The following is a 26250-nucleotide window of genomic DNA, read 5'->3' as shown; positions in this document are numbered from 1 at the left end:
AAGGCTAACACATGGAAATAAAAAAATTGTCTCTAAAAAACCAAACAGCTAGACAGGAACTGACAGTTTTCCTCTTCAGTGACCCATCACTGACTGGTAATGAGCCATTCAGGGTAAACACAGTTCCTGGCTGCTGTACTTGCATCCCAAAGCAAACCATTCAGTCTGTGGTCAGAATCCAGGAGCAAATATCCATACTTATCTAGGTTCTCCATTCTTTATATCAAATAACACACAAATTTCTCTGTCTTCCCTTACTGCTTTTAGGAGAAAAAAGAACCTTCATTTCTTGGTCACAACCACTGGTATGCTTAATTTTGAAATACAGGTACATAGAGAGGGGGACGCTTATCTTAAAAATGGCCAGCAGCTTTTCTTATGTTGGATTGTATTTTTGTATGTAATCAGAAACTGGAGAATGGAGAACTCTGATGAAATGTCTTAAGAATGTGTATCTGGGGCCGGCGTTGTAGCGTAGTGGGCAATACCACCACCTGTAGTGTCGGCATCCCACATGGACAACAGTTGGAGTCCTGGCTGCTTCACTTCCAATCCAGCTCTCTGCTATGGCCTGCGAAAGCAGTGGAAGATGGCCCACGTGCTTGGGCCCCTGCATTTGAGTGGAAGATCTGGAAGAAGCTACAGGCTCCTGGTTTCAGATCTGCCCAGTTCTGGCCACTGCGGCCATTTGGGGAGTGAACCAGTGCTTGAAAGACTCTTCTTTCTCTCTGCCTCTCTGTAACTCTGCCTTTCAAATAAATAAATCTTAAAAAAAAAAAAAAAAAAAAAAAAGAATGGATATCTGCGATAAGAATGCTAATAAGCTGAGAGGGTTAGTGTGCAGATTACAAAGCAAAAGCAACAAAACTAGTCAGTCACTATACTGTCTTTCAGATTCGCCATCTTAAACTGCAGGATTTAAAATTATGCACGACACAAAAGCTCACGAAAACTCCATCACCTACTTACAGAGGCCAAGACAACCTATGTATAGTCACACATGTAAGTAGCCCTTTTGGAAACAGAAACTTTAAATCAAAACTTCCAACACTGGGAGTATAAGTGAGAGGGCAGGTACAGTGGGAAGAGTCACTATGTTCCTAAGTTGTATTTATGAAATGCATGAAGTTTGTGTTCCTTAAATAAAAAGTTTCTGGGGAAACAAACAAAACTTCCAACATGGGGGCTGGCACTGCTGCATAGTAGACTATGCCTCCCACTGCAGTGCCAGCCTCCCATGTGGGTGCAGGTTCCTGTCTGGGCGGCTCTTCTGATCCTGTTCTCTGCTATGGCCTGGGAAAGCAATGAGAGATGGCTCAAGTGCTTGGGCCCCTACAGCCATGTGGGAGACCTGGGAGAAACTCCTGGCGGAGTGGATAAGGCCACTAGGATGCCTGAAATCGAATCTCACTTTCACTTCTGATCCAGCTTCTCACTAATGTGCAGGGAGGCAGCAAATGATGGTCCAAGCAGGTACCTGGGTTCCTACCATTCACATGGGAGACCTGAATGTAGCTCCTGGCTTTGGTTGGGCCCAGCTGTGGACATTCTGGGCATTTGGGGAGTGAACCAGCAGATGGAAGACCTCTCTCTGTCTCTCCCTCTCCGTAACTCTGCCTTTCAAAATGAATAAATCTTTAAAAAAAAAAAATAAAAAATAAAAAAAAAAAAAGCTAATAGATAGCTGGTGCCGTGGCTCAATAGGCTAATCCTCCGCCTGCGGCGCCAGCACACGGGGTTCTAGTCCCGGTCGGGGCGCCGGATTCTGTCCCAGTTGCCCCTCTTCCAGGCCAGCTCTCTGCTGTGGCCCGGGAGTGCAGTGGAGGATGGCCCAAGTCCCTGGGCCCTGCACCCACGAGGGAGACCTGGAGGAAGCTCCTGGCTCCTGGCTTTGGTTGGTGTGGCACTGACCACTGTGGACAACTGGCAAGTGAACCAGCGGATGGAGGACCTCTCTCTCTCTGCCTCTCCTTTCTCTATAATTCTGACTTTCAAAGAAAACAAATAAATCTTAAAAAAAAAAAAAAAAAAGAGGCAGAGGCATGAAGCACAGGGTGGCGGGGGTGGTCTTCCATCTCTGGTTCATTCCTCAAATGGCTGTAACAGCTGGAGCTGTGCCAATCCAAAGCCAGGAGCTTCTTCCAGGTCTCTCATGCAGGTACAGGGGCCCAAGGACTTGGGCCATCTTCTATTGCTTTCCCAGGCCAAGCAGAGAGCAGGATCAGTAGTAGAGAAGCCAGAACTCAAACTGGCACCCATATGGGATGTTGTCACTGCAGGTAGTGGCTTTACCTGCTATGCCACAGTGCTGGCTCCAGCAAAGCCATCTCTTAAACACCATCCTCTATCTATCTGGACTTAAGGGAAAAACTGTTTTTGTAACTTTAAATCTGTAGAATTTCAACAATATTAACAGATTAAGTTATATTAGTATTGAAAGTTCTGCATGATCTATAATGGGATCCAGTTTGTGCTCAAACAGTATTGGCTATTAATAGTGTCACTGTACCGTTAAGAAACAAAAAGGGTGGGGCAAGGTATCAGAACCCCTCCGTTCCCAAAAGGTATTTTTAAACTACTATAAATAGTTTGAAGAGAAGGGCTATCCAGATAAAAATGGCATATGACTGCTCAAGATGAGCTTCTTAATGGAGCTGGCTGAAGAGTAAACCCCAAATGGTCTAATCCAGGGGTTGGCAAACTTTTTTTGAAAAGGGACAGAGAGTAAATATTTTTGACTTTGTGGGTCACATATAAATCTGTCATGTACATATATATAATACAATCCTCTAAAGATGTAAAAGGCAGCCTGTAGGCAGTAACTCAAATCTTTAATACTTTGTAAATTTATGAAGGTAATGGTCTAATAGTCCTATGACAATGGACAGCCCTATGAATGTAGTTATGACGATACTAAACAGTTATTTCAGGACAAACACACTGCATTTAATGGCTTCCCTGTTATTTTTCCTAAGAGGCAACATATGCCCCTAAGGCTCAAGTAGCATAAAACAAACTTTTAGTCCTTTTAAGAATGGGGGCGGGGCAGCGCCGTGGTGTAGTGGGTAAAGCCTCAGCTTGCAGTGCCAGCATCCCATGTGGACGCTGGTTTGAGTCCGGGCTGCTCCACTTCCAATCCAGCTTTCTGCTATGGCCTGGAAAAGCAGTAGAAGATGGCCCCAAGTCCCTGGGCCCCTGCACCCATGTGGGAGACCTAGAAGAAGCTCCTGGCTTTGGATCAGTGCAGCTCCAGCCGTTGCGGCCAACTGGGGAATAAACCAGCGGATGGAGGATCTCTGTCTCTCTTCCTCTGCCTCTCCGTAACTCTTTCAAATAAGTGAATAAATCTTAAAAAAAAAAAAAAAAAAAAAAAAAGTTGGAGGTGGGTATTGGTGCAGTGCAGCAGGTTAGGCTGCCACTTGGAACACCCACATCCCATCAGAGTGCTGGTTCTAATTCCAGCTGCTCCGCTTCTGATTCAGCTTCCTGCTAATGAACCTGGGAAGGCAGCAGGTAATGGCCCAAATACTTGGGTCCCTGCCACCTATGTTGAAAACCTGAATGGAGTTCCAGGCTCTTGGCTTCAACCTGCTCCCACCCTAGCTGTTGGGGCCATTGTAATGGAAGATCTCTCTCTGCCTTTGAAATCAATCATCAATCTGGTCAACAAGTGAACTCAGAAAGGTGCATAATAGTCTTAAAATATGTGTGTACTTTTCTAAGAGAGTCATTAGTTTTCATTAGACTCAAAGGGTCTGAGGCTGTGATCCCCAAAATGATAAGGAATCACTTTTACTCATTTCTACAGCAAATACATCAAGGGTAAGAACTTTAATATTAAGAATCACTTCAAAACAAATTCTTTTGAATTTTTGAAGGACACATAATGAAAATTAAGTAAATCTGGATTTTTTTTTGGAGGGAGGAGAAAGATAAGATATACTTATTAAAAAATGTCCTATTTGTTAACATACTTAAGAAAATGGTACTGAATATGGTATATTAAATTGGTGCAAAATGCTTCCCGAGGACTTTTTAGATATTACTACCATAGATTTCAAAAACAGTAGTGGATCTTTGCAACTACAGGTATAAACCATGATTTCTCTTAATAATCACTCATGTTACATAATCACCTACCAAAAACAATGCCATAGAATTTTTTTTTTTTTTTTTTTATATTTTTGACAGGCAGAGTGGACAGAGAGAGACAGAGAGAGAAAGGTCTTCCTTTTGCCGTTGGTTCACCCTCCAATGGCCGCCGCTGCAGCCGGCGCACCGCGCTGATCCGATGGCAGGAGCCAGGATCCAGGTGCTTTTCCTGGTCTCCCATGGGGTGCAGGGCCCAAGCACCTGGGCCATCCTCCACTGCACTCCCTGGCCATAGCAGAGAGCTGGCCTGGAAGAGGGGCAACCGGGACAGAATCCGGCGCCCCGACCGGGACTAGAACCCGGTGTGCCGGCGCCGCAAGGTGGAGGATTAGCCTAGTGAGCCACGGTGCCGGCCTGCCATAGAAAATTTAAAAAAAAGTTCACTTGGGACTCTGCTTCCAATGGTACAACACTGCATAAGCTAGGGATATCTGTCACTATGTCCAAAATTCGGGAGAAGCAAGCACCACTTAGCTCACTCATTCTACAAAAAAACATGATTTTGTCATCTTAGTCTAATAAAATACCAAGCCTGTTCATGCACCGAACTTTTGATAATATTTACTGATGATAAAAAAAGACTTTTTCTCAATTGAAAATTGCTAGCAGAGCTATTCTGCTACCTGCCAAGAGCCAGAACATCAGTAAGGTATCTTCCACCTAAATGACACTGAACTTGGGGGCCCTCCATTAGGTGTAATTCTGTGAAGAGACAGTGGAGACCAAACATGTGAGGGACATGCACAGTGTTAACAGGTGTGACAAACGTTGGGAGCACTGTTGTGCAACTCCATTTTCAGCTTGGAATGTTAAGAGTTACAGGATTAAAACACAGTTAGCACCATCTCTCAAAGTTAGAAAAGCAAACTCATAGCAGAATGAGGCTGATGTATATTTCAAATCTACTTTCAAATGCTTTGGGATAACTGCTCATTCTATATAGCAAAATCTTTTTTTGATTACTTCTGTCAGGACTGAAGAATAAAATATTGTACTCTTTGGTCAGCAGATAATCCAATGAAAGATTGAATATATTCTGTGTTATCTCCAAAAGCAAACCCTAGGGGGCCAGCGCTGTGGCGTGGTGGATAAAGCTGCCACCTGCAATGCTGGCATCCCATATGGGCGCCGGTTCGAGTCCTGCTGCTCCACTTTCCATCCAGCTCTCTGCTATAGCCTGGGAAAGCAGGAGATGGCCCAAGTCCTTGGGCCCCTGCACCCACGTGGGAGACCCGAAAGAAGCTCCTGCCTCCTGATCGGCGCAGCTCCGGCCATTGCGGCCAATTGGGGAGTGAACCAGCGGATGGAAGACCTCTCTCTCTGCCTCTTCTCTGTGTAACTCTGACTTTCAAATAAATACTTTAAAAAAAAAAACCAAACCAAAAAAAAAAAAAAAAAAAAAAGCAAACCCTAGAGCAACATCTTACAGCACTACCCATGATGGCAAAGTATTTTTGGGGAAGTGCACTTGTTACAACTTTCCACACAAATCTCCTGAATGCAGTCAGAAAGCTGCACCAATGCTGCTCACTGAGGAGGAAATCGGTGCAAAACTGACCTGCGTTTTCTTAAAAAGCAAGGCTTCTGGAGAGCCAAGAGAAGTCAGAATTCCAGCTGGAAACAATCACCTGGGGTTCTACCCAATTGGCCCTTGGGTGAAAAGCTGCCTGCTGAGCGCCAAACAACCTGACCACTGCCCGGTGACTCGCACTCGGACATTCAGACCAGGACTTGCCATACTCTGCTAAGAAAGTCAGGTTGGTTGATTTGGTTTTTGTTTTTTAATTAAGTAAATGTCTGAGAATGAAAACAAAGGGGTGAAAAACATCCTGGGAAACCATAAACTTTACAGAAAATGCTCCAGGGGTCCAATTTGCAGTTTATTAGCCACTTAAAGATGTGGCTTGGACAACAGTGAATTCAGTTCTTAAAAACAGCAGCGAAGCCTCCACGTAACATTCTTCTGGGATCAGGAGGACGCAGTTCAAGGAGGGTCTGCAGTCCTCAGTACTTTCTGTGCATAATGATTTTGCCATGTAGAATGCGATACAAACTGTTACTCAGTGGATATGGATGAAAGCAGCAGGCACTAATTACATTTTAGTGGTAGCAATTCTGTGGTTAGCGTTCAGAAGATGTAGTTCAACACGGCGTTACTGGTGCCAGAAATGGGGGGGCAGGCATAAGCTGATTTAAAGCACGGCATTACCCTACACCAGCCCCCTGAGAACGGGCATCTTACCCAAGCCTCTCCTTGCTCTCCTCCGGTGTCAGCTGATCAAAGGTCTTTGCCTCTTCAGCACCCAAGAAGGCGTCATGGTCATAATCAAAGCTCTGAGCATCATCGTGAACCTTGTCGCTGAGCTGAGGCTCATGATGTACGCGGTCTTTCTTCTCTGTGGGCTTGCTCAAGGCAAAGGCTGTGCACAGGGACAGGCACATAAGAAACTGTCGCAGGTCCATGACAACTGGGCCTTAAAGAAAATGAAAGGCAGTTAAATTAGGAAGCTGTATGGGTAACAACAAAACAAGAAATTAACTTCCCAGTTAATTTTTTAAAAGATTTATTTATTTGAAAGGTAGAATTACAGAGAGGCAGAGGCAGAGACATCTTCCACCTGCTGGTTCTCTCCCAAAATGGCTGCAATGGCCAGGGCTGGGCCATCTTCTGCTGCCTTCCCAGGCACACCAAGAAGGGAGCTGGATGGGAAGTGGAGCAGCCAGGTCTCCCATATGGGATGCCGGCGATGCAGACAGTGGCTTAACCTGTTAACGCTACAACACCGGCCCTAGCAAGCTGATTTCCAGGTTGATAATTTTGTATGGCCTGCGAGTGATATTATTTATATATCCAAATGGCCCTTGGCAGAAAAAAGGTTCCCCACCCTGGCAATACTTCTCAGGTGATTCTGATGATCACCAGATTAGGAATCAATGAAATACTAGCAGCTTCCTTGGTCCACAATTCCAAAGTGGCCTGCATCCAGGTTCAACCTCGAGTCACCTTCACTTGCCCAGGCATAAGAACCTGGAGTATTTTCAGAGTAGATTCCCAGCCTCAAGCTGCAAGACAGAAACCTATTTAGCACACTCTAGATACCCCACAGTACTAGTCAGAGAGGTTAAAATCTTGGGGGGAAAAACTCACAAACCATAAAACTTAAAATCAAGGGGAAGGGTCTCCTTTGGCGCCTATGTTGTAACTAATCTTTCGTCACAGAGCAGTATTCGGAATGCTTTTTCCTCTGCAACCAGAGTTTTTATCATTTCACATCATCTCTCATTCATCTCCCTTTATGCCTAACACTTGGTACCTTGGGATTGTGAATGTGACCTTATTTGGAAATGAGGTCTCTACAGATGTAATCAAGTTAAAATGAGAACATGCTGGATCAGGGTAGGCCCTGATCCAATGAACAGTGTCTCATAAAAAGAGAAATGTGGACACAGACATAGGAGAGGGAATGCCTTGTTATGAAAGAGGTGGAGAATGAAGTGATGCATCTACACAGCAGGCAACTCCAAGAATTGCTGGCAACCGCTAGAAGGAGGCAAGGATGGATCTCCTCGGACCTTCAGAGAACACGGTCCTGCTGACACCTGCTTTCAAACCTTTAACCTCCAGAACTACAAGAGAATATGTATCTGTTCTTTTCAACCACCCAGTGCATAGCGATATGTTCCAGCAGCCCTGGGAAACTAACACAAGTAAGGAGTGTGTAACATGAAAACCAAACACACATCTTGCCCTAATCTGCATATTAAACCACCATAGACTTCACCTTCCCCAAGAGGTCTATAGAACTAGTTAGTCTGTTAGTCTAAATCATTACATTTTATATGTAAATAATTGCAAAAATAGTAAAATTGTTTCAGTATTGCTTACAACTCAGAGGATCTCTATCCAGACTGCACCCTAGAAATCACCCTGGGATGTCCAGAAAATAAGACTCCTGAATCCCTCATCTTATCAATAAATGAGCACATCTGGGGACGGGGCCTGCGTTAGGACCTGCTCGCAATGACAGCGTCCTAGGTCAGGAGGCCTGCTTAACTTCCAGCTGCTCTGCTTCCCATCCAGTTCTCTGCTAATGTGCCTGAGACAGCAGCGGAAGATGGCCCAGGTGCTTTTGGGGTCTTGCTACTCACATGTGAGGCTCAGATGGAGTTCCAGGCTCCTGGCTTTAACCTGGCTCAGCTCTGGCTGTTGCGGGCATTTGGAGAGTTAACTAGAGGATGGAAGGTATCTGACTCTCTCTTGCTCCCTCTTTCAAATTAGGAAAAGAAAAAGAAAGAAAGGAAAAAGAAAAAAGAAAAAGGATTATAGTGTGGGGTGAAGCCTGGCCATTAATATTTTTAAAAGGCTGTTGGCCGGCGCCGCAGCTCAATAGGCTAATCCTCTGCCTTTGGCGCTGGCACACCGGGTTCTAGTCCCCCTCAGGGCACTGGATTTTTTTTTTTTTAAGATTTATTTATTTACTTGAAAGCCAGAGTTACATGGAGAGAAGGAGAGGCAGGGAGAGGGGCAGGGAAAGACAGAGAGAGAGAGGTCTTCCAGCTGCTGGTTCACTCCCCAATTGACCGCAACAGCCGGAGCTCTGCCAATCCGAAGACAGGAGCCAGGGGCTTCTTCTGTGTCTCCCACGTGGGTGCAGGGGTCCAAGGACTTGGGCCATCTTCTACTGCTTTCCCAGGCCATAGCACAGAGCTAGATTGGAAGAGGAGCAGCCAGGACATGAACCAGTGCCCATATGGGATGCTGGCACTGCAGGCGGATTAACCTACTGTGCCACAGGGGGCACCAGATTCTGTCCCGGTCGCTTCTCTTCCTGTCCAGCTCTCTGCTGTGGCCTGGGAGTGCAGTGGAGGATGGCCCAAGTGCTTGGGTCCTGCACCCCATGGGAGACCAGGAGAAGCACCTGGCTCCTGGCTTCAGACCAGCGTGGTGCACCGGCCGCAGCGGCCATCGGGGAGTGAACCAATGGCAAAGGAAGACCTTTCTCTCTGTCTCTCTCTCTCTCACTGTCCACTCTGCCTGTCCAAAAAAAAAAAAAAAAAGGCTGCCTCAGTGCAGCCGAAGCACTATTCTAATATTCTAACAATCTTTCTTTTTTTTAACATTTGCAGGTTTGCCAGTGGCATGGAAATCATGGATTTCTGGGGTTATTTTTTTATTTATTTTTTTGACAGGCAGAGTGGACAGTGAGAGAGACAGAGAGAAAGGTCTTCCTTTGCCGTTGGTTCACCCTCCAATGGCCGCCGCGGCTGGCGTGCTGCGGCCAGCGCACCGTGCTAGTCCGATGGCAGGAGCCAGGTGCTTCTCCTGGTCTCCCATGGGGTGCAGGGCCCAAGCACCTGGGCCATCCTCCACTGCACTCCCTGGCCACAGCAGAGAGCTGGCCTGGAAAAGGGGCAACCGGGACAGAATCCGGCGCCCCGACCGGGACTAGAACCCAGTGTGCCGGCGCCGCTAGGTGGAAGATTAGCCTAGTGAGCCGCAGCGCCGGCCTCTAACAAACTTTCAAACCACCATCGTTAATATGTAAGAAGTCTGACCTGAAAGTATACTTAAAATGAAGAAAATGTATATACTAGGTCCTGTCTGAAATATTTGGGTACTAAAATAAAGTGAGTGAATTGTACTGGGGGTAAGGAAATTAAATATGCCAGATACACTAGATATCGTTCAATCTATCATTTTTTCTTACCCCAAGATAGTACGCGGTTTTAGCTTGGATTTGTAAAGCCCTTTGGATTCAATAAACTAAAAGGCGCTTAGCATGTTAATGGTGGGAATATTATACAAAAATTTCTTAAAAGTAAAGGAAGGCAAGCAGAGAAATAATATTTGTATATTTAATCCCAACACAACCTATAGCGCTCATTATACAAGGGCCCAACATAAGCCCACCATGAACAACTTTTAGGTCTAAAGGCACCCAGGGTATTGGATGCAATCACAGGGAAGCAGCTCAGTGCGGGAGGGTGGGAGGTCTCGAAATGGCAAAGGAGTATACAGCAGAGAGCATCAGGTGTTCTACATAAGTAGGGCAGCCAATAAGACAAACAGAAATGCAGCTAAAGAGATAATGGGGGGAGGGGATGGTAGCACCATGCCCATTCATAAAAAAGGCACCTTAACCAACCAGGGGATGGTTGGCAGGCCTGATGAAACCCATCAGGAAAGCAATGTGAAGGCCAGAAGACCCACAGATAAAGGGGTAGCAAGTGATACTTTTCTTAAGCGGTACCCACCAATGTTACAACTTGGTTTTGTTTCAAAAAAAAAGCTCTTCAACATTGTTTCTCTTGATTCCATCAAAATGTTCAAATGTACACAAAGGCACTTGTAGAAAGATGCTCAATGATGGCAATTTATAATGATAAAAAAACTGGAAAACCAGAGAACTGGTAACATATATTAAACTATATTATGGAGAAGCACACAGAGGTTACAAAGACATGTTGGATCCATGTGCAGTGAAAGGGAGAGCTCACAAAGTTTTGTGAATTTTAAAAAAGCAAACTGCAAAAACAATGTCAAGATTTCATTTATACAAAAAAAAAAAAAGAGCAAAACTAAACAATCTCCTTAGGTTATTCATGTTTGTATAAAATATAATATTCATAAAAATAGTGTTGGAAGGGTGCTGTGGCGTTAGTGGGTTAAGCCAGCGTCTGCAGTGCCGGCATCCCATAGGGGTGCCAAATCAAGTCCCAGCTCTCCACTTCCGACCCAGCTCCCTGCTAACATGCCTGGAAAAGCAACAGAGGATGGCCCAAGTGCTTGCACCCATGTGGGAGATTGGGACGAAGCTCCCGGCTTTGGCCTGGCCTAGCTCTGGTCATTGTGGCCATTTGGGGAGTGAGCAAGTGGATGGAAGACCTCTCTCTTCCCTCTGTCTTTCCTCTCTTTCTGTAACTCTTTCAAATAAATAAATCTCTTAAAAAAAAAAAAAAAAGGAAGGGTAAGTTGGTGAGGGTGGTATGGAAGTGAGATCTAATATGGTACTCTGTTATGCAATCTACTTGCTGCAAATGAACTTGTTCTCACGTGAACTATTTTTCTGTATTATTTTCCTGATTATATATAAATATATTAGATTTTTAAAAATTTTTTATTTATTTGAAAGACAGTAACAGAGCAAGAGATCTTCCATTTGCTGGTTCACTCCCCAAATGGCTGCAATGGTCAGAGCTGAGCCAATCCAAAGCCAGGAACTTCTTCTGTGTAGGTGCAGGGGCCCAAGGAGTTGGGCCATCTTCTGCTGCTTTCCCAGTGCACATAAGGGATGCTGGCGCTACAGGCCAGGACTTTAACCCACTGTGCCACAGCACCAGTCCCTCCAAATAATATTTTAGTGACATATTTTTTTTTATTTGACAAGTAGAGTCACAGACTATGAGAGAGAGACAGAGAGAGAGGTCTTCCTTCTGTTGGTTCACTCCCCAAATGGCCGACACGACAGGAGCTACGCCGATTTGAAGCCAGGTGCTTCTCCCTAGTCTCCCATGTGGGTGCAGAGGCTTTATCTGCCACAACACCAGCTCCTAGGATGATTTCAAAAATTATTTTTACTTTTTTGGAAGGCAGAGAGACAAAGATCAATCCTTCATCCACCAGTTCATGCCCCAGTTGCCCACAACAGCCCAGAACTCCATCCAGGTCCCCTGTGTGGGTAGCAGGGCCCAGGTATCCGAGCTATCATCTGTTGCCCTCCAGGTGCACATCAGCAGGAAGCTGGCTCAGAAGTGCAGTAGCAGGAACTCGGACTGGTTCTCTGAAACAGGATGCAGGCAACTCAGACGGTGCCTTAAACCACTGTGCAACTTCCATCCGCATACTTAGGATCACTTCATAAACGATTAGTTACACCTTCAGAACAAAACGCAGCGTAATACCCTAACGACTCATGCAAACCTCAAATACTACAATAAGCCCCATAACACTATCAGGGCCTAGAAAGGATAGATATTCTATACACAAAGTTGTAATATGTGTAGCATATAGAAATGTAATAGATTGATTCACCTTGTGATGTAGAGGAAAAACTAATTTATGTTTGAGGCTTAATATCTCGATACAAGGACTCAAAAAGAATCCCAAAGAAAGTTAAAAGTCAAATGATCTACCTTTATCATGTATTCATTTTTCTTTCTCCTCATCCTCTTTTTTCAAAGATTTATTCATTTATTTATTTGAAAGACATAGTCACACACACAGAGGACACCTTCCATCCTCTGGTTCACCCTCAAATGCCTGCAACAGATGGGGTCAGACTGAAGCCAGGAGCTCCATTCAGGAACCCAAGTACCTATGCCAAAATCTGCTGCCTCCCAAGTGTACTGGCAGGAAGCTGGACTGGAACAGACGTAGGACTGCAGGCGTCCAAGCAGCAGCTTCATCCACAATTGTGCCACGACCACCTTTACCTCCCCTGTGTATTAAAACTCCCAATCCCACCCCTCTATGGGCTCTCCATCTGCCAACCACTCCTTCTCAGGCCTCCACCAGCCCAGTCTTTCAGACTGTGCTATTCTTCAAGCTGCTTTTTCCTTTTCCTTTACCCAAACAGGTATCTACACTGCTGCCTTTGCTTGCTTACCATCCACTGTCACCCTGAATCCAGGCCTTCTATCTTACCACTGACTGAAAATACCCCTGTGGGTGGGGCACTGGGGCACAGTGGCTTGGGCTGCTGCTTGCACCTGCATCCCATATTGGAGTGCCAGTTAGAGTACTGGCTACTCTGCTTCCAATCCAGTTTCCTGCTGATATGCCTATGAAGCAGCAATGGCTCACATAAACTACTCACTTGGAAGACTGGAATAGAGTTCCTGGTTCCTGCAGCCATTTGGCAAGTAAACCAGTGGATAGAGGATGCACCCCCACACACACACACCTTTTCTGTCCTCCTCTGTCACTCTGCCTTTAAAATAAATAAATTTTAAAATAAAAATGCCCATAAGGGTCAAAGGCCATCTGATGGACGAAACCAATAGTCCCTCTTACACAGCGGACAATGAAAAATACGCATTTTAAATTATCTCTACCTGGGGCTGATGTTGTGGTGTGGTGGGTTAAGCTGCCACCTACAACACTGGTATCCATATGGGCACTGGTTCAAGTCCTGGCTGCTCCATTTCTGATCCTGCTCCCAGCTAATGAGACTGGGAAAGCAACGGAAGATGCCTAAATCCTTGGGCCCAGGCACCATTGTGGGAGACCTGGATGGAGTTCCTGGCTCCAGGCTTTGGCTTCACCTGGCCTCAGCTGTTGCTGTTACTTTGAGAAGTAAACGAGAGGATGGAGGATCTCTCTCTCTCTCTAACTCTGCCTTCCAAATAAATAAAGATTTTAGAAAATTTTAAAGATTTTTAAATCTTTTTATTTATTTATTCGAAAGGAAGAGTTACAGAGAGGCAGAGAGATAGATATCTTCTATCTGTTGGTTCACTCCTCAGATGGCCGCAACAGCCGGAGCTGTGCCAATCCAAACCCAGGAGCTTCTTCCGGTCTCCCATGTCAGTGCAAAGGCCCAAGCACTCGAGTCATTTTCTACTGCTTTCCCAGGTCACAGCAGAGAGCTGGATCAGAAGTGGAGCAGTCGCACCAGAACCGGCGCCCATATGGGACGCTGGCACTGCAGGCAGCAGCTTCACCCAGTATACCACAGTGCCACCATCCCCTTCCCTTTCTTGGGGGGAAAAAAAAACCTCTCTACTTAAACAAATGTTCTGTGTGCCACATATACCAACTCCTACCTACTACAAACTTTTCTTGGTTTACAGATACAGACACTAAAACGAAACAGACTCCAAAAACCAACTGAATTAGATTTATCTAAATCCATACACATAAAAATGCTCAAGTAGAAATAGGATAGCCCCATAAGACAAAGGATGTTTTACATGGGAAAATGTGAAAAGAAACAGTACAATGTAACTTTTTATACAAGACATTTGAAGAATATTAGTGTAGTTCATTTCTGAAGCATCTTTTTCTTTTTAACCAAAATGAACCCAAATGATAGAAAACTAAATGACTCTCTTCATTTTCCTCACTATCTTCAACACAGCTACACATCAATGGCTAACAAACATATCAGCAAAAAATACAGGAGAGGCAGGTATTAGGCCTAGCAGTTATGAAGCCAGTAGAAACCCAAGTCCCAGTATCAGAGCACCTGGCTTCAATCTGGGCTCCCACTCCTGACTCCCGCTGACTGCCACTGTAGACCCAGGGAGGCAGTAGTGATGGCTCAAGTCATTGGGTTCCTGCCACACATACGAAGACTTGGATTGAGTTCCCAGGCCCCAGCTTTGCAGGCCCCTTCCCCAACACCGCAGGAATTTAGAGTTAGCCAGAGGATTAGCATGCTCTCTAATAAAAAATTTCAAAAATATGATATACATAAATGAAGGACTCAACCGTGTAAGTTTTTTACCTTATGATCTAGAAGGTAAAACAATGGTTGTGAAAAATACATCTCTCACTTCTCGAATGACCTATGAGTTTCTCTCTCTAGAATTCTGTCTTCTACCAAAAGTAACACGTAACCCACCCTCATTCCCTCCCTTGAAAGCATTTCGGGGGTGGGGGGTGGGGAGGGGATACACAGAGAGATCACTATCCAGATGGCCACAACAAGTGCCAGACCATGCCAAGGCTGTGAGCCAGGATTCACCCAGGTCACCCACTTGGGTGGCAGAGGCCCAAACACGTGGGCCATTTTCTGTTGCTTTTCCAAGGCCATTGGTAGGGAATCAGATCAAAAGTGGGACAGCAGGGACACAAACGGGTGCCCATATAGGATGCTGGCATTGTGGATGGTAGCAGCTTTACCCATTATACCACAAGGCAAGGCCTTCCTTTACTTTTTAAAAAAGATTTATTTGAAAGGCAGACTGAGAGACAAATCTTCCATTCACTGGCTCACTCCCCAAACGCCTGCAAAAGCCACAGCTGGGCCAGGACAAAGCAAGGAGCCAAGAACTGCATCGGAATCTCCGTGTAGGCAGCAGAGACCAAAGAAAGCACTTAGGCCATTTTCCACCCCTTTCCCAGGCCATGAGCAGGGGGCTAGATCAGAGGCAGAGTAGCCAGGACTCAAGGTGGCCGATGTTACAAACAACGGCTTAACCTGCTGCACTACAAGATCAGTCCCTCTAATAGTTTTTTTTTTTTTTCCCCATTAAAAAAAAAAAAAAAAGTCTAGACCCACACTGCCTGGTACAGTAGCCATTAGCCACATGTGACTACTAAGCACTTCAAATGTGGCTAGTTTCAGGTGTGGCATATGTGTTAGATTTTATACAGAATGGCATTTTGTAACATACTGCAGTAAATAAAATACATGTTACTAAAATTAACTTGTTTTAAATTTTCATCTTGTATTATACATGGGTTGTACCTGGACAGCACCACATTAGAGAAACAAATTAAAGTTCTGGAACAGAAAAGATATCAAGTAGTTATCCTCCTTTTGCAGTATGTCACCAACAATGGCCTCCTGCAAAGTTATTTTCATGAACTGTTCCAGTAATTTTTTTTATATTTTATTTATTTATTTATTTATTTATATATTTTTTTGACAGGCAGAGTGGACAGTGAGAGAGAGAGACAGAGAGAAAGGTCTTCCTTTTGCCATTGGTTCACCCTCCAATGGCCGCCGCGGCCTGCGCCCTGCGGCCGGCGCACCGCGCTGATCCAATGGCAGGAGCCAGGAGCCAGGTGCTTTTTCCTGGTCTCCCATGGGGTGCAGGGCCCAAGCACCTGGGCCATCCTCCACTGCACTCCCTGGCCACAGCAGAGAGCTGGCCTGGAAGAGGGGCAACCGGGACAGAATCCAGCGCCCCGACCGGGACTAGAACCTGGTGTGCCGGCGCCGCTAGGCGGAAGATTAGCCTAGTGAGCCGTGGTGCCGGCCTGTTCCAGTAATTTTTAAGGAGAAAAGACTAATGTGTCTACTTGATTTTAATAACAATGAGTCTTAAGAATCAATTTGTTTTATCCATTCAGAAATCTCCTTAAAAGCTTGTAAACTGGGGCCGGTGCCATGGCTCAATTGGTTAATCCTCCACCTGCGGCGCCCGCATTCCATATGGGTGCCGGGTTCTAGTCCCAGTTGCTCCTCTTCCAGTCCAGCTCTCTGCTATGGCCCAGGAGTGCAGTGGAGGATGGCCCAAGTGCTTGGGCCCTGCACCCGCATGGGAGACCAGGAGGAAGCACCTGGCTCCTGGCTTCGGACTGGTGCAGCTCCGGCCGTGGCAGCCATTTTGGGGGGTGAACCAACGGAAGGAAGACCTTTCTGTCTCTCCCTCTAACTCTGTCAAAAAAAAAAAAAAAAAAAAAGAGCTTGTAAATTATCATCCATCCCTGGCCTTGCTTCCCAATAACTTCTGTTAAAAATCCATTGATTGGGGCTGGCTCTGTGGTATAATAGGTTAAGCCTCCACCTGAGGCGCCAGCACTCTGTATGGGTGCTGGTTTGGGTCCTGGCTGCTTCACTTCCAAACCAGCTCCCTGCTAATGGACTGGGAAAGTAGTGGAAGATGGCCCAAATGCTTGGGCCCCTGAACCCATGTGGGAGACCCAGAGAAGCTCCTGGCTTCAGATCAGCCCAGCTCCAGCCATTGAGGCCATTTGGGGAGTGAACCAGTGGATGGATGATCCCTCTCTCTCTCTCTAAATCTGCCTCTCAAATAAATAAATAAATCCTAAAAAAAAAAATTCACTGATCACAGAAATAGTTTCAGGGAAATTTAGATGTCTGGGTTAAACTCAGCTTCTCAAGAACATGAATATTCAGTGATCCTACAATTATTCTGGTTGACCAGACACATTGCTCAACACTAACAAAGGAGAGAAAGGGTGTGGTGGTAAAATTCCAGTTCTCTGAGCTGGACACTCAGCAGAAAAGGCATTCCTCCATAATGTCGCACAAGCAGCTTTCACTGCTTAAGTGTGTACTTCAGCTGGGGACTAGGGGTGCAGCCTGACAGCAATTTGCCTACAAGGCCCAGGTTACGAAATACAGAAATTAAATTTATCTTGTTATCTACTTGACAATTTTCACTTAGAAACTTTAGTCCAAGTACCAATGGACTACCACATGAGAGTAATAATGTCATCCTTAATGACGTGATAAAAGCGATGACACCAACAAACCATTTACTAGTGCTTCTCTAGTGTTGGAATGGATTCACATCAGGTCATTAGTACATTTCAGTTATTTGTGTGGCAGACAGAGCACATTGGCAAGACAGCTGAGTATATAATAGTGCAAAATTTGGCTGTAGACAAAAAACTCTGATAATCAAACTATCACGCAGGCTTCATTAGTTCTACAATCAAAGCAATCCCAAACAACCATTAATTTTTTTTCTGGCTACAGAATCAAAAACTATTGTTGGGAAAAAAAACTTCTAGAAATCTGGGTGAAAAAATTCCTTTTGGCTGATGAAATATTAATATGTAATTAACTGCCACAGAAATGGTATGCTAAAGGTAGGGACAAGGGCTTTGGTTCCCAGTTGTAATTTTTCTCTGCATGTATAATATACATGAAGTCCTTGAGAATTTGGTAGTTAATTTAGTACAGTGCCAAAGATTCTAAATCAAAAGATACAGTTACTATGATCACTTTGGTGGGAAATGATCTGTACCTGTAACTTTAAACTTTTATAAACTTGTTTGTGCTGTCCCATATAATAATTATGAGCTATCTTTTGTTTTTTCAAAGAGGCAAAGAATGAGAGAGATCTCCTACCCACTGATTCACTTCCCAAATGCCTGCAACCTATCGGAAGCCAGGAATCCAATCCAGAACTCCTGCAGGGGTGGCAGGAACCCAAGCACAGCAGCCATTGCCACTGCCTCTCAGGGTCTCCTTAGCAGGAGGCCAGAGCCAGGAATCAAACCCAGGCACCAGACGTGGGACCCCAGTGTTCTACAGCTCACCCCCACAGGATACTTTCAGCCATCTCGCCAGCTTCTCTATGCATTTCTGGAAGAACTGCTACACATCATCTAAATTACTAGCCCTCGATAGCCCCTCATACACTGTCTCGCACTTTATAGACACCAATTTTACTGAACTGGGTGGTACGTGGCATAATATGGTGGCTGCCTGTGCTCTCCAATCCCCACTTCCTGTGTACCAGACCTGGCTATTAGCCAGCAACAGGAGTGTTATTCTGCTGTCTTAACTCTACTACATAAATTACAGCATCAGCAAAACCCACACCGAAGACTGCATAGAGAGAGATCTAGGGCCTTAGGGGCTAGCAAGCATTTCTAGGGCTACCCCTGGCAGTTCCTAGTCCTTCCGACATCCCTGGCCCACCCAGGTTACAGAAAATCTGTTAAGACCACTGTACCGATCTCTACTGCTGCAATGTGATACAGTGCTTATTTCTGGACACATCCCTGGATAAATGGAAGCAAACAAGCATTATACAGAGTGAGAATGAGGAGCTGGCTTCAAAGCTGTACTGACTCCCATCCACTCAGGTTTACTTAATACATGTTTGTGAACTCAAAGTTCTAGTTGTGATTTTCAAAAGTATCCCATGTGAGATACCTGAATCCCTGCAAGCTTTGGCTGCAGCCTAGGCATGCTCTCCTCTGCCCAGACACAAGCTACAGTTCACCCCTGGCACCCCCTTTGGACTGAACCACAGAAGTTCCTCTGTGAAGCCTACTCATTGATACTTGGTTAACTAAATCGACTGAGTAGAGTCGCACACGCACTTGTCCTGGGTCAGGTTCCATTCTACGCCCGAGATGAATTTATCAGAGATTCCAAGGTTCTCTACCTCCAAGCTGAATAAGCCATTAGAACAAAACCAAACCAGAAGCAACCTTAGCCCCAATTCATTAACAGCCACTTTATGGTCCATGACCGGAAGTGAATGTAATTAAATTCCCAAAGACTATTCTGGGACTTTACACACTTAGGAGTTCAGATCGAAGGCCCAAAAGTTTAAACAGAAGACCCGGGGAGTTTTGCCTTGATGCAAAAGCAGCCTCCGAATCTGCAGACCACTCAACTCTTAACGGCAGCTGTAGGGAATGCAATTTACATCCGAACACAGCACGCCAAAAAAAAAAAAAATCAGAGTTAGGATCTGGGGCTAGCAGCAACAAGACAAAATTTTTAAAAAAATCAATGAATTTCCCTAATAAAGCTATTCAAACTGCTTGCCGTCGCGGGCTGAGGTACGCGAACATAGACACCCGAAACATTCGGTTTTTCTCTAAAATTACAGGTGCTTTTGCACTATCACACGGTACCTACACTCGTTCTCTCTTCCCTTGTCCCTACACACTTCCCACGGCTTTCTCGGCAGATGCGCCGCACCGTCGGGATGTGGCCCTGGGGCGGGGCGGGGCGGCCGGAGAGAGCGAGCCGTCCAGCTGCCCTCCGACCTCCCGCAGACAGACAAAAGTGACGCCGAGGCCGAGGGGCTCGCTGGTGGCGGGGCCCGCTCGGAGGACAAGGACGTGGCACGCCAGGCACAAAACAGCACCGATCAGGACGCAGGCCCGGGAGCCCGAGTTCCAAGGACCCAGGGCGCGCGGGAAAGCGCGCGGCGGGCTCGATTCAGCCTACGCGCCCAGGGCCCGGGACGGGCAAGCAGTCTCAGGCCCAGGACCCCGGCCCGTTTCGCTCCGGGAGCGGGGCCCGGAACAGAATGAAAGCGAGCAAACACGAGATGGTGGAAGAGGGACCGAGCACCATGGCACTTACCTTTCCTCCTAACCTCCTAACCCTCGAAGCACCGGCTGCCGCGGCCGCCGTCCTCCCACCGGCTCGGCTCACGCGCGCAAGCACCGCCCAACCGGAAGCAGCTCCGCGCCCCGCCTCCCTTCCGCCTTACCAGCGGCTCTCTAACCAATCATCGACAGCCCCGCCGCTGACGCGCAGCTTTTCTGGGCGGCCATTGGCCCCACAATTGCGCGGCAAGGATTGGCTGGAAAGCGCCACGTCCCCACGAGCGCGCCGAGTGGCGTGGGCCGGATTCCCGCCCAACCCTGGTCCTAGGGCTGCGGGGATGGAGAGCCCCAGCCCCATTCTCCGCGCGGCCTGTGGGCGCGGCAGTCTGGCCGCCACGTCCCCACTCACAGCGCGTGACTCTGCCTCCACAGGGCGTCTTGGATTACCCTGCTGGCTGCCGTCATGCACTGTCTCGGTCGCTGATTGTAATGAATAATCCCGGCATCTTCCTTGCTGCGCTGCCGCCGGATGCGGTGTCTCCCGGCGGATTTGGACTCTGCCCACAGTATATCTTTTCCCGCCGCCTCTTCTCACCTGTACTGCGCCTGGGCCTTCATGGCGTTCCCCGACAGTCCGTCCTTTCACAGCTGTGCGCTGTGCACCGAGCGGCCTTTGCCTGGTGCTCTGTCTGGGGAAGACCAATGCAAGGCCCAGTCAGGGGTTAGTTCTAGAAGCCTTTAGGAACCAGCTAAGCATAATAAGCATCCCTCCTTTAGTTGCCTTCATGGCACTTTGTATCTTCAGTACAAGGTCAGATTTTGCTACAAAATGCTTTTCCTTTGGATAAAACTCCAGGGTTGGGATTTGCCTGTTCATCTCTGTATCCGCACCTCTGAGCCCTATTGCCCTGCCACAGTTAAATGCGCAATAATGTTAAGTGAACTGAATGGGTGGAGCCCAAGCATGTCCCTGATTTAAAAGGAACGCGGGAAATCATTCACTCATTTTCAAGTCATGAAGTTCCAACAAGTATTAAAAAGAGGGCTACTATGTTTCAACACAAACGAAATATAAATCTGAATTCTTAGCGTGTGGAACCTCTATGGTTTAAAATACTAACCTCATGAAAGAATTAACTACAGAACAAATTAGTTTACTTTTTAAGATGCTTATTTTTATTTATTTGAAAAGCAGAGAGAGAGAGAGAGAGAGAGAGAGAGAGAGAGATCTTCCATCTGCTGCTCACTCCTCTAAAGGCAGCAACAACCAGGGCTGGAGCAGGCTGAGGCCAGAGGCCGGGAACTTCTTGCAGATCGCCCACATGGGCGGCACCCACCCATGTACTTTAGCCATTATTTGCTGCCTCCCAGGATGTGCACTAGCAGGAAGCTAAAAAAAAAAAAAAAAAAAAAAAAAAAAAAGAAGAAGAAGTAGAGCAGGCTGGTATGAGGGGTGGGCAGCTGCCCAAGCCTCTTCCCCCCACTCCCTTTCCTTTGAGTGACAGCCAGTGTTTTGTGCATTCAGACAAGGGAGGCTTCAGGCTGGACTGAGGAAGTGCCCAGTGGCCCGTTCAGCAGCAGGAGGAACAGGAACAAGGGCAAGCGGGGGGCAGAGCGGGAGGTCCATTCTCAGGCCAGGTAAGGAATGAGAAGGATCAAAAAACAGAGCCATGAAGGGAAAGCGTCAGTGGGAAGCTGGGACAGGTGCAGACAGTCATGACAACCTGAGGAGCCAGAGCCGAAGGCCATGGGGATAGGAGGCCTCCGGGAAGATTTCCGAGTGGGGGTAGAATGAAATGGAAGCCTGTTCTTTCAGGGCAGCACAGCTGCGAGCATGGATTGACTGTAAGACAGGCTGTCCAGCCGGTGTGACTCCAAAAACTGGTCTAAAAGTGCCTCCTTAAATCAGGTACTGTGCTAGGTGCTGGGAACCTGTCGCTCCCCCTCTTCATGGAGGAGCGACACTAAACCCTGCCTAGGCTTCATATCCGAGTCACGGCACCATTATGTCGCTCCCTGTCTTCGTGGAGGAACGACACAGGACCCTGCGCTGTTCTTTTGTCTGCTCGGCCCTCCCCGGGTTTGCTGCTGGTCCTTCCCGGGTTGGCTACCATCCCTTCCACCTCCGTGGAAGGGCGGTTCCCCCTGCCACATTCCCCACTTCCGCGGGGGAGCGGCACACCGCCGGCCGGCTCTCTCGGGGGCTGCACAGGTGTTCCTCTTAGATGTTCCTGGTGCATGTTGTCTCTCTCCTCCTTTATAGTCCTCTTCCACCAATTCCAACTCGGCTGCCCACACACCGAGTACGCTGCTCTCCTCCAATCAGGAGCAGGATCAGCTCCTGGAGGTCATCACTCAAGTTGGCAAGAGGCAGCTGCGTAGAAGCTGTTTTCTCCTCTCCCAGCGCCATATTGTGGGAGAGCAGATGCATAGAATAAGTCTTAATTCCAGTAACTCAGTCCAGTCCGGGTTGCTCCCCACAGGAACCCATAGGAAATAGGATAGTGTCCCTGTCCTCAAGGAAGTAGAGCCTAGGAGGAGAGCTGTCCACTCCATATGTCCTTGTGATGCTGGACGAGCGGTCAGACTCTGTCAGAGGTGGGGACCTACGACCTGGAGACTCACTGTGGCTAAGGGTCTGGCCTAGCGAGGGCACGAGAGAGGAAATGAACCTTCACGTGCAGGGTGGTCTGAAATGTAGACCCAACAAATCCTGCACTTAGTGACTGAAGAGGGAGCACTCTGAAATTCAGTCCTGGGAGATGGGGAGAATGAGCTGGAGGCATGCAAGATGCGTTCAAGACACGATGAGCTGAGGTCAAGACGTGGCCAGGGGCCGGTGCCATGGCGCAGTAGATTAATCCTCTGCCATCCCATGTGGGCGCCAGTTCTAGTCCTGGCTGCTCCTCTTCCAATCCAGCTCTCTGCTGTTGTCCTGGAAAAGCAGTGGAAGATGGCTCAAGTGTTTGGGCCCCTGCATGGGAGGCCCAAAAGAAGCTCCTGGCTCCTGACTTTCGATTGGCACAGCTCCGGCTGTTGCGGCTATTTGGAGAGTGAACCAACAGAGGGAAGACGTCTCTCTCTGTCTCTCCTTCTCACTGTCTGTAACTCTACCACTCAAATCAATAAATACAATCTTAAAAAAAAAAAAAAAAAAAAAAAAAAGACGTGGCCAGTCTAGGTGATAGCACCATATCTCTAACGGAAGAGCCACGGGGTTGGGGGAGAGTCTCTGGAGGCGGATCCTAGGCCAGGAAGCAGCCGATGGAGCCATGAGAACAGATGTGAAACGCAAAGCAGATTAGGTCTCATAGGAGCCCCAGAATTGGAAAGTAGGTGGGGAGGAAACAGGTTGAGGGGTGACGTGTAAGGGTCGCTGTCAGCTGTACCCTGGCCCTGGATTCTGTCTCCAGTGCAGCACTGAATGTGTGCTTGTGGCAGGCATGATGTCGCCAGCAGCACACGACTGACATTCTTCTGCAAGCATCCCTGCTTAGGTGGTGCACACACGAATCTGTTGATTCCCCTGGGCTGACGCTATCCTGGGATGGGGTCTACAGTAGCAAACAAAGTGGGCTGAGCTCCCGCATGGCACTTATTTTCTGATAGACAGGGATAGGTGAGACACAACATAAGCAAGATGTTTAACAAAATTCGCAGGAGAGGTGGTGACAGGTGCCAAGAGGTGCAATGAAGGAAGGAAGGAGAACAAGGAGGTGTCGGGATTAACAGGAGCCGCACTACCATCTCAGAAAGGGTGGCCGAGGAAGGTGTCTCTCTCTCTCTTTCTCTCTCTCTCTCTCTTTTTAAAGATTTATTTATTTGAAAGTCAGAGTTACACAGAGAGAGGAGAGGCAGAGAGAGAGAGAGAGAGAGAGAGAGAGAGGTCTTCCATCCAATGGTTCACTCCCCAGTTGGCTGCAAAAGCCGGAGCTGTGCTCGAGCCAGGAAACAGGAGCTTCCTGCAGGTCTCCCACGTGGGTGCAGGGGCCCAAGGACTTGGGCCATCTTCTACTGCTTTCCCAGGCCATAACAGAGCTGGATCGGAAGTGGAGCAGCCGAGTCTCCAACCGGCATCCTTATGGGATGCCATCGCTTCAGGCCAGGGCGTTAACCCACTGCACCACAGCGCCAGCCCCAGGAAGGTCTCTTGAGAGGGTGATACTCGAGCGGACAGCCGATGGTGGTGGGGGATGTTACAGAAAAAGGAATAGCGACGTTGGGAGTGTTTGTGGAGCAGCAGGAAGCCGGTGGGTGGAGTGCAGTAGTGAGGCGAGTGAGGATGTGATGTCAGAAACGTAGTAGCAGGGATGGGGGTGGGGGACATCATGCAGGGCTTTTAGGACGTTGCAGGGACTGTAGCGCTGTGAGCCATTTGGTGTGGAAGATGGGCTGTTTTCCCAGCTGTTTCCTCTGCAGTCTGTGGGTCCAGTTGGACGACATTTCCATGTGACTGAGCTCCCCTCCCAGGCAGGAGGAGAGAGACCACGCGCTTTACTTCCAGTACTGGCCATACAAACGTGCTCCATGTGATTCTCCAATCTCTTTCGCTTTCTGTGGCAACCCGATAAGCCAGGAGTGGCCGATGGCGGAGCCCCAAGATGGAAAGACCCCAAGTCCCTGTTAAGGAGCCACTCACCAGGAACACTCTTTTTGAGCATTTTGTGAATGAGAAATAACAGCCAGGTCTGGGCCAGGCCAAATCTGGGAGCCAGGAACTCCATCCGGGTCTCCCATGTGGGTGGCAGGGACCCAAGTACTTGGGCCATCATCTGCTTCCCTCCCCCATGCGTTAGCAGGAAGCTGGATCGGAAGCAGAGTAGCAGGCACTGGAACTGGCACATGGATGCGGGATGCTGACATCATAAGCAGCACTACAATGCTCACCCCTTAAGGAGTTTAGTATAAAAGGATGGGGAAAAATGGATTTTGTTATTTTGTTCTTTTTTTTTTTTAAGATTTATTTATTCAAAAGTCAGAGTTACACAGAGAGAAGATATGCTGAGAGAAAGGTCTTCCATCCAATGGTTCACTCCCCAGTTGGCCACAATGGCCGGAGCTGCACTGATCTGAAGCCAGGAGCCAGGAGCTTCTTCCAGGTCTCCCACATGGGTGCAGGGGCCCAGGGACTTGGGCCACCTTCTCCTGCTTTCCCAGGCCATAGCAGAGAGCTGGATCAGAAGAGGAGCAGCCAGGACTAGAACCGGCGCCCATATGGGATGCTGGTGCTTCAGGCCAGGATGTTAACCCTCTGCACCACAGCGCCGGCCCCTGTTCTATTTTTAAATAGAAAAATAATGGTATATTTGGAAGAGGCAGTGTGTTTGTCACTGATGGGAAGGAACAAATTGATATGAAGGGAAAGTGGAGCAACATGCCTGGGCAGGGAGGTGGGCAGGTGATCTAGTGCAAGAGGAACAGAGCCGAGTTTAGTCCAGAACAGAGACAGTTATTCTTCAATCACAAGGAGAGAAGCTGGAATCAGCGGGCCTGGCTCTAGGTAGCTGGTGACCCTGATCGTGAGAACTTGTTGTCTTTCAATACGACACTGCTGTCCGTGAAATGCGAAGCTGGGCCATGCGGAGACCCTGGTGGTGTGAGGAGAGAGGTGTGACACAGGCATTCAGCTGAACAGACAGACCAAGGAGGTGTGAGATGGTTCCAGGCAACCCGAGGAACTTCGTAAGGCCTGTGATGATCACTTGGAGGTGTTCAGACTGGCTAGTGTGTTATGTGGGCTCCTGCAGGGGAGCTCAGCGGCACGGGGCTGGCATGGAGTCGGTGAAGTGCTGCATTCAGCCAAGTGAGTAGAAGGAAGAGAGACCCAGGTGTTGAGGGCATGTGCAAGGGAGTGTTAACAATGACTGACCACAGAATCCAGGCCAGAAGATGCGGAAGTGAGGACCCAGGGAGGATGAGGGATAGTGGCAACCTGGTAGGAGCCACAGATTGTGGGCCTGGTGAGATTGAAGGCCTATCGGACTCGGGGAAAGATAGAAGGCAGCATAGCTGCGGAGTGGGAATAGTGGGGGTGGGTGCAGTTATTAATGACAAGTTCTAGGGAGGCTGGAGGAATTCAAGGTACAACAGTCCAGGAGTGGGAAGGATCATCCATGTGTCTGTTGAAATCCCTGAGTCAGAATCAGCCCTTGAGGCGTTCTGGTCTGGCTGAAAAGCCCACAAGAGCATTTCAGGCATGGACAGCCCAGACCCTGGGAAAAATATGTCCTACACGAAGGACCTCGGTGCGTGAGAGCCCAGTGGAAAGAAGGGGTCATCAAAGGAGGAGCTTCTTTTCTCTGAAGGGAAGCCAGAACTTCCACTTTGCTTATGGCCTTGTCCAAATGCTGATGGAGTTCGTGGACTCAAAAGGCTTC

General features: G+C 47.6%; 1 protein-coding gene across 6 annotated transcripts in view; it reads right to left on the bottom strand.

Annotated features, from left to right (window-relative positions):
* Nucleotides 1-20280, bottom strand: part of CALU (calumenin) — a 33114-nt gene extending 12834 nt beyond the window's left edge. For 2 of the 6 annotated variants that reach the window (NM_001082734.1, NM_001082154.1), the window contains 1 exon segment: nt 6395-6615. In NM_001082734.1, the coding sequence (NP_001076203.1) occupies nt 6395-6615 (221 nt within the window). 6 annotated transcript variants of the gene reach the window in all.
* Between the last annotated feature and the right edge of the window lie 5970 nt (nt 20281-26250).

The sequence above is a fragment of the Oryctolagus cuniculus genome, chromosome 3, assembly GCF_964237555.1.
Source record: "Oryctolagus cuniculus chromosome 3, mOryCun1.1, whole genome shotgun sequence".
Lineage (NCBI taxonomy): Eukaryota > Metazoa > Chordata > Mammalia > Lagomorpha > Leporidae > Oryctolagus > Oryctolagus cuniculus.
This window is presented reverse-complemented; position numbering and strand designations above follow the sequence as displayed.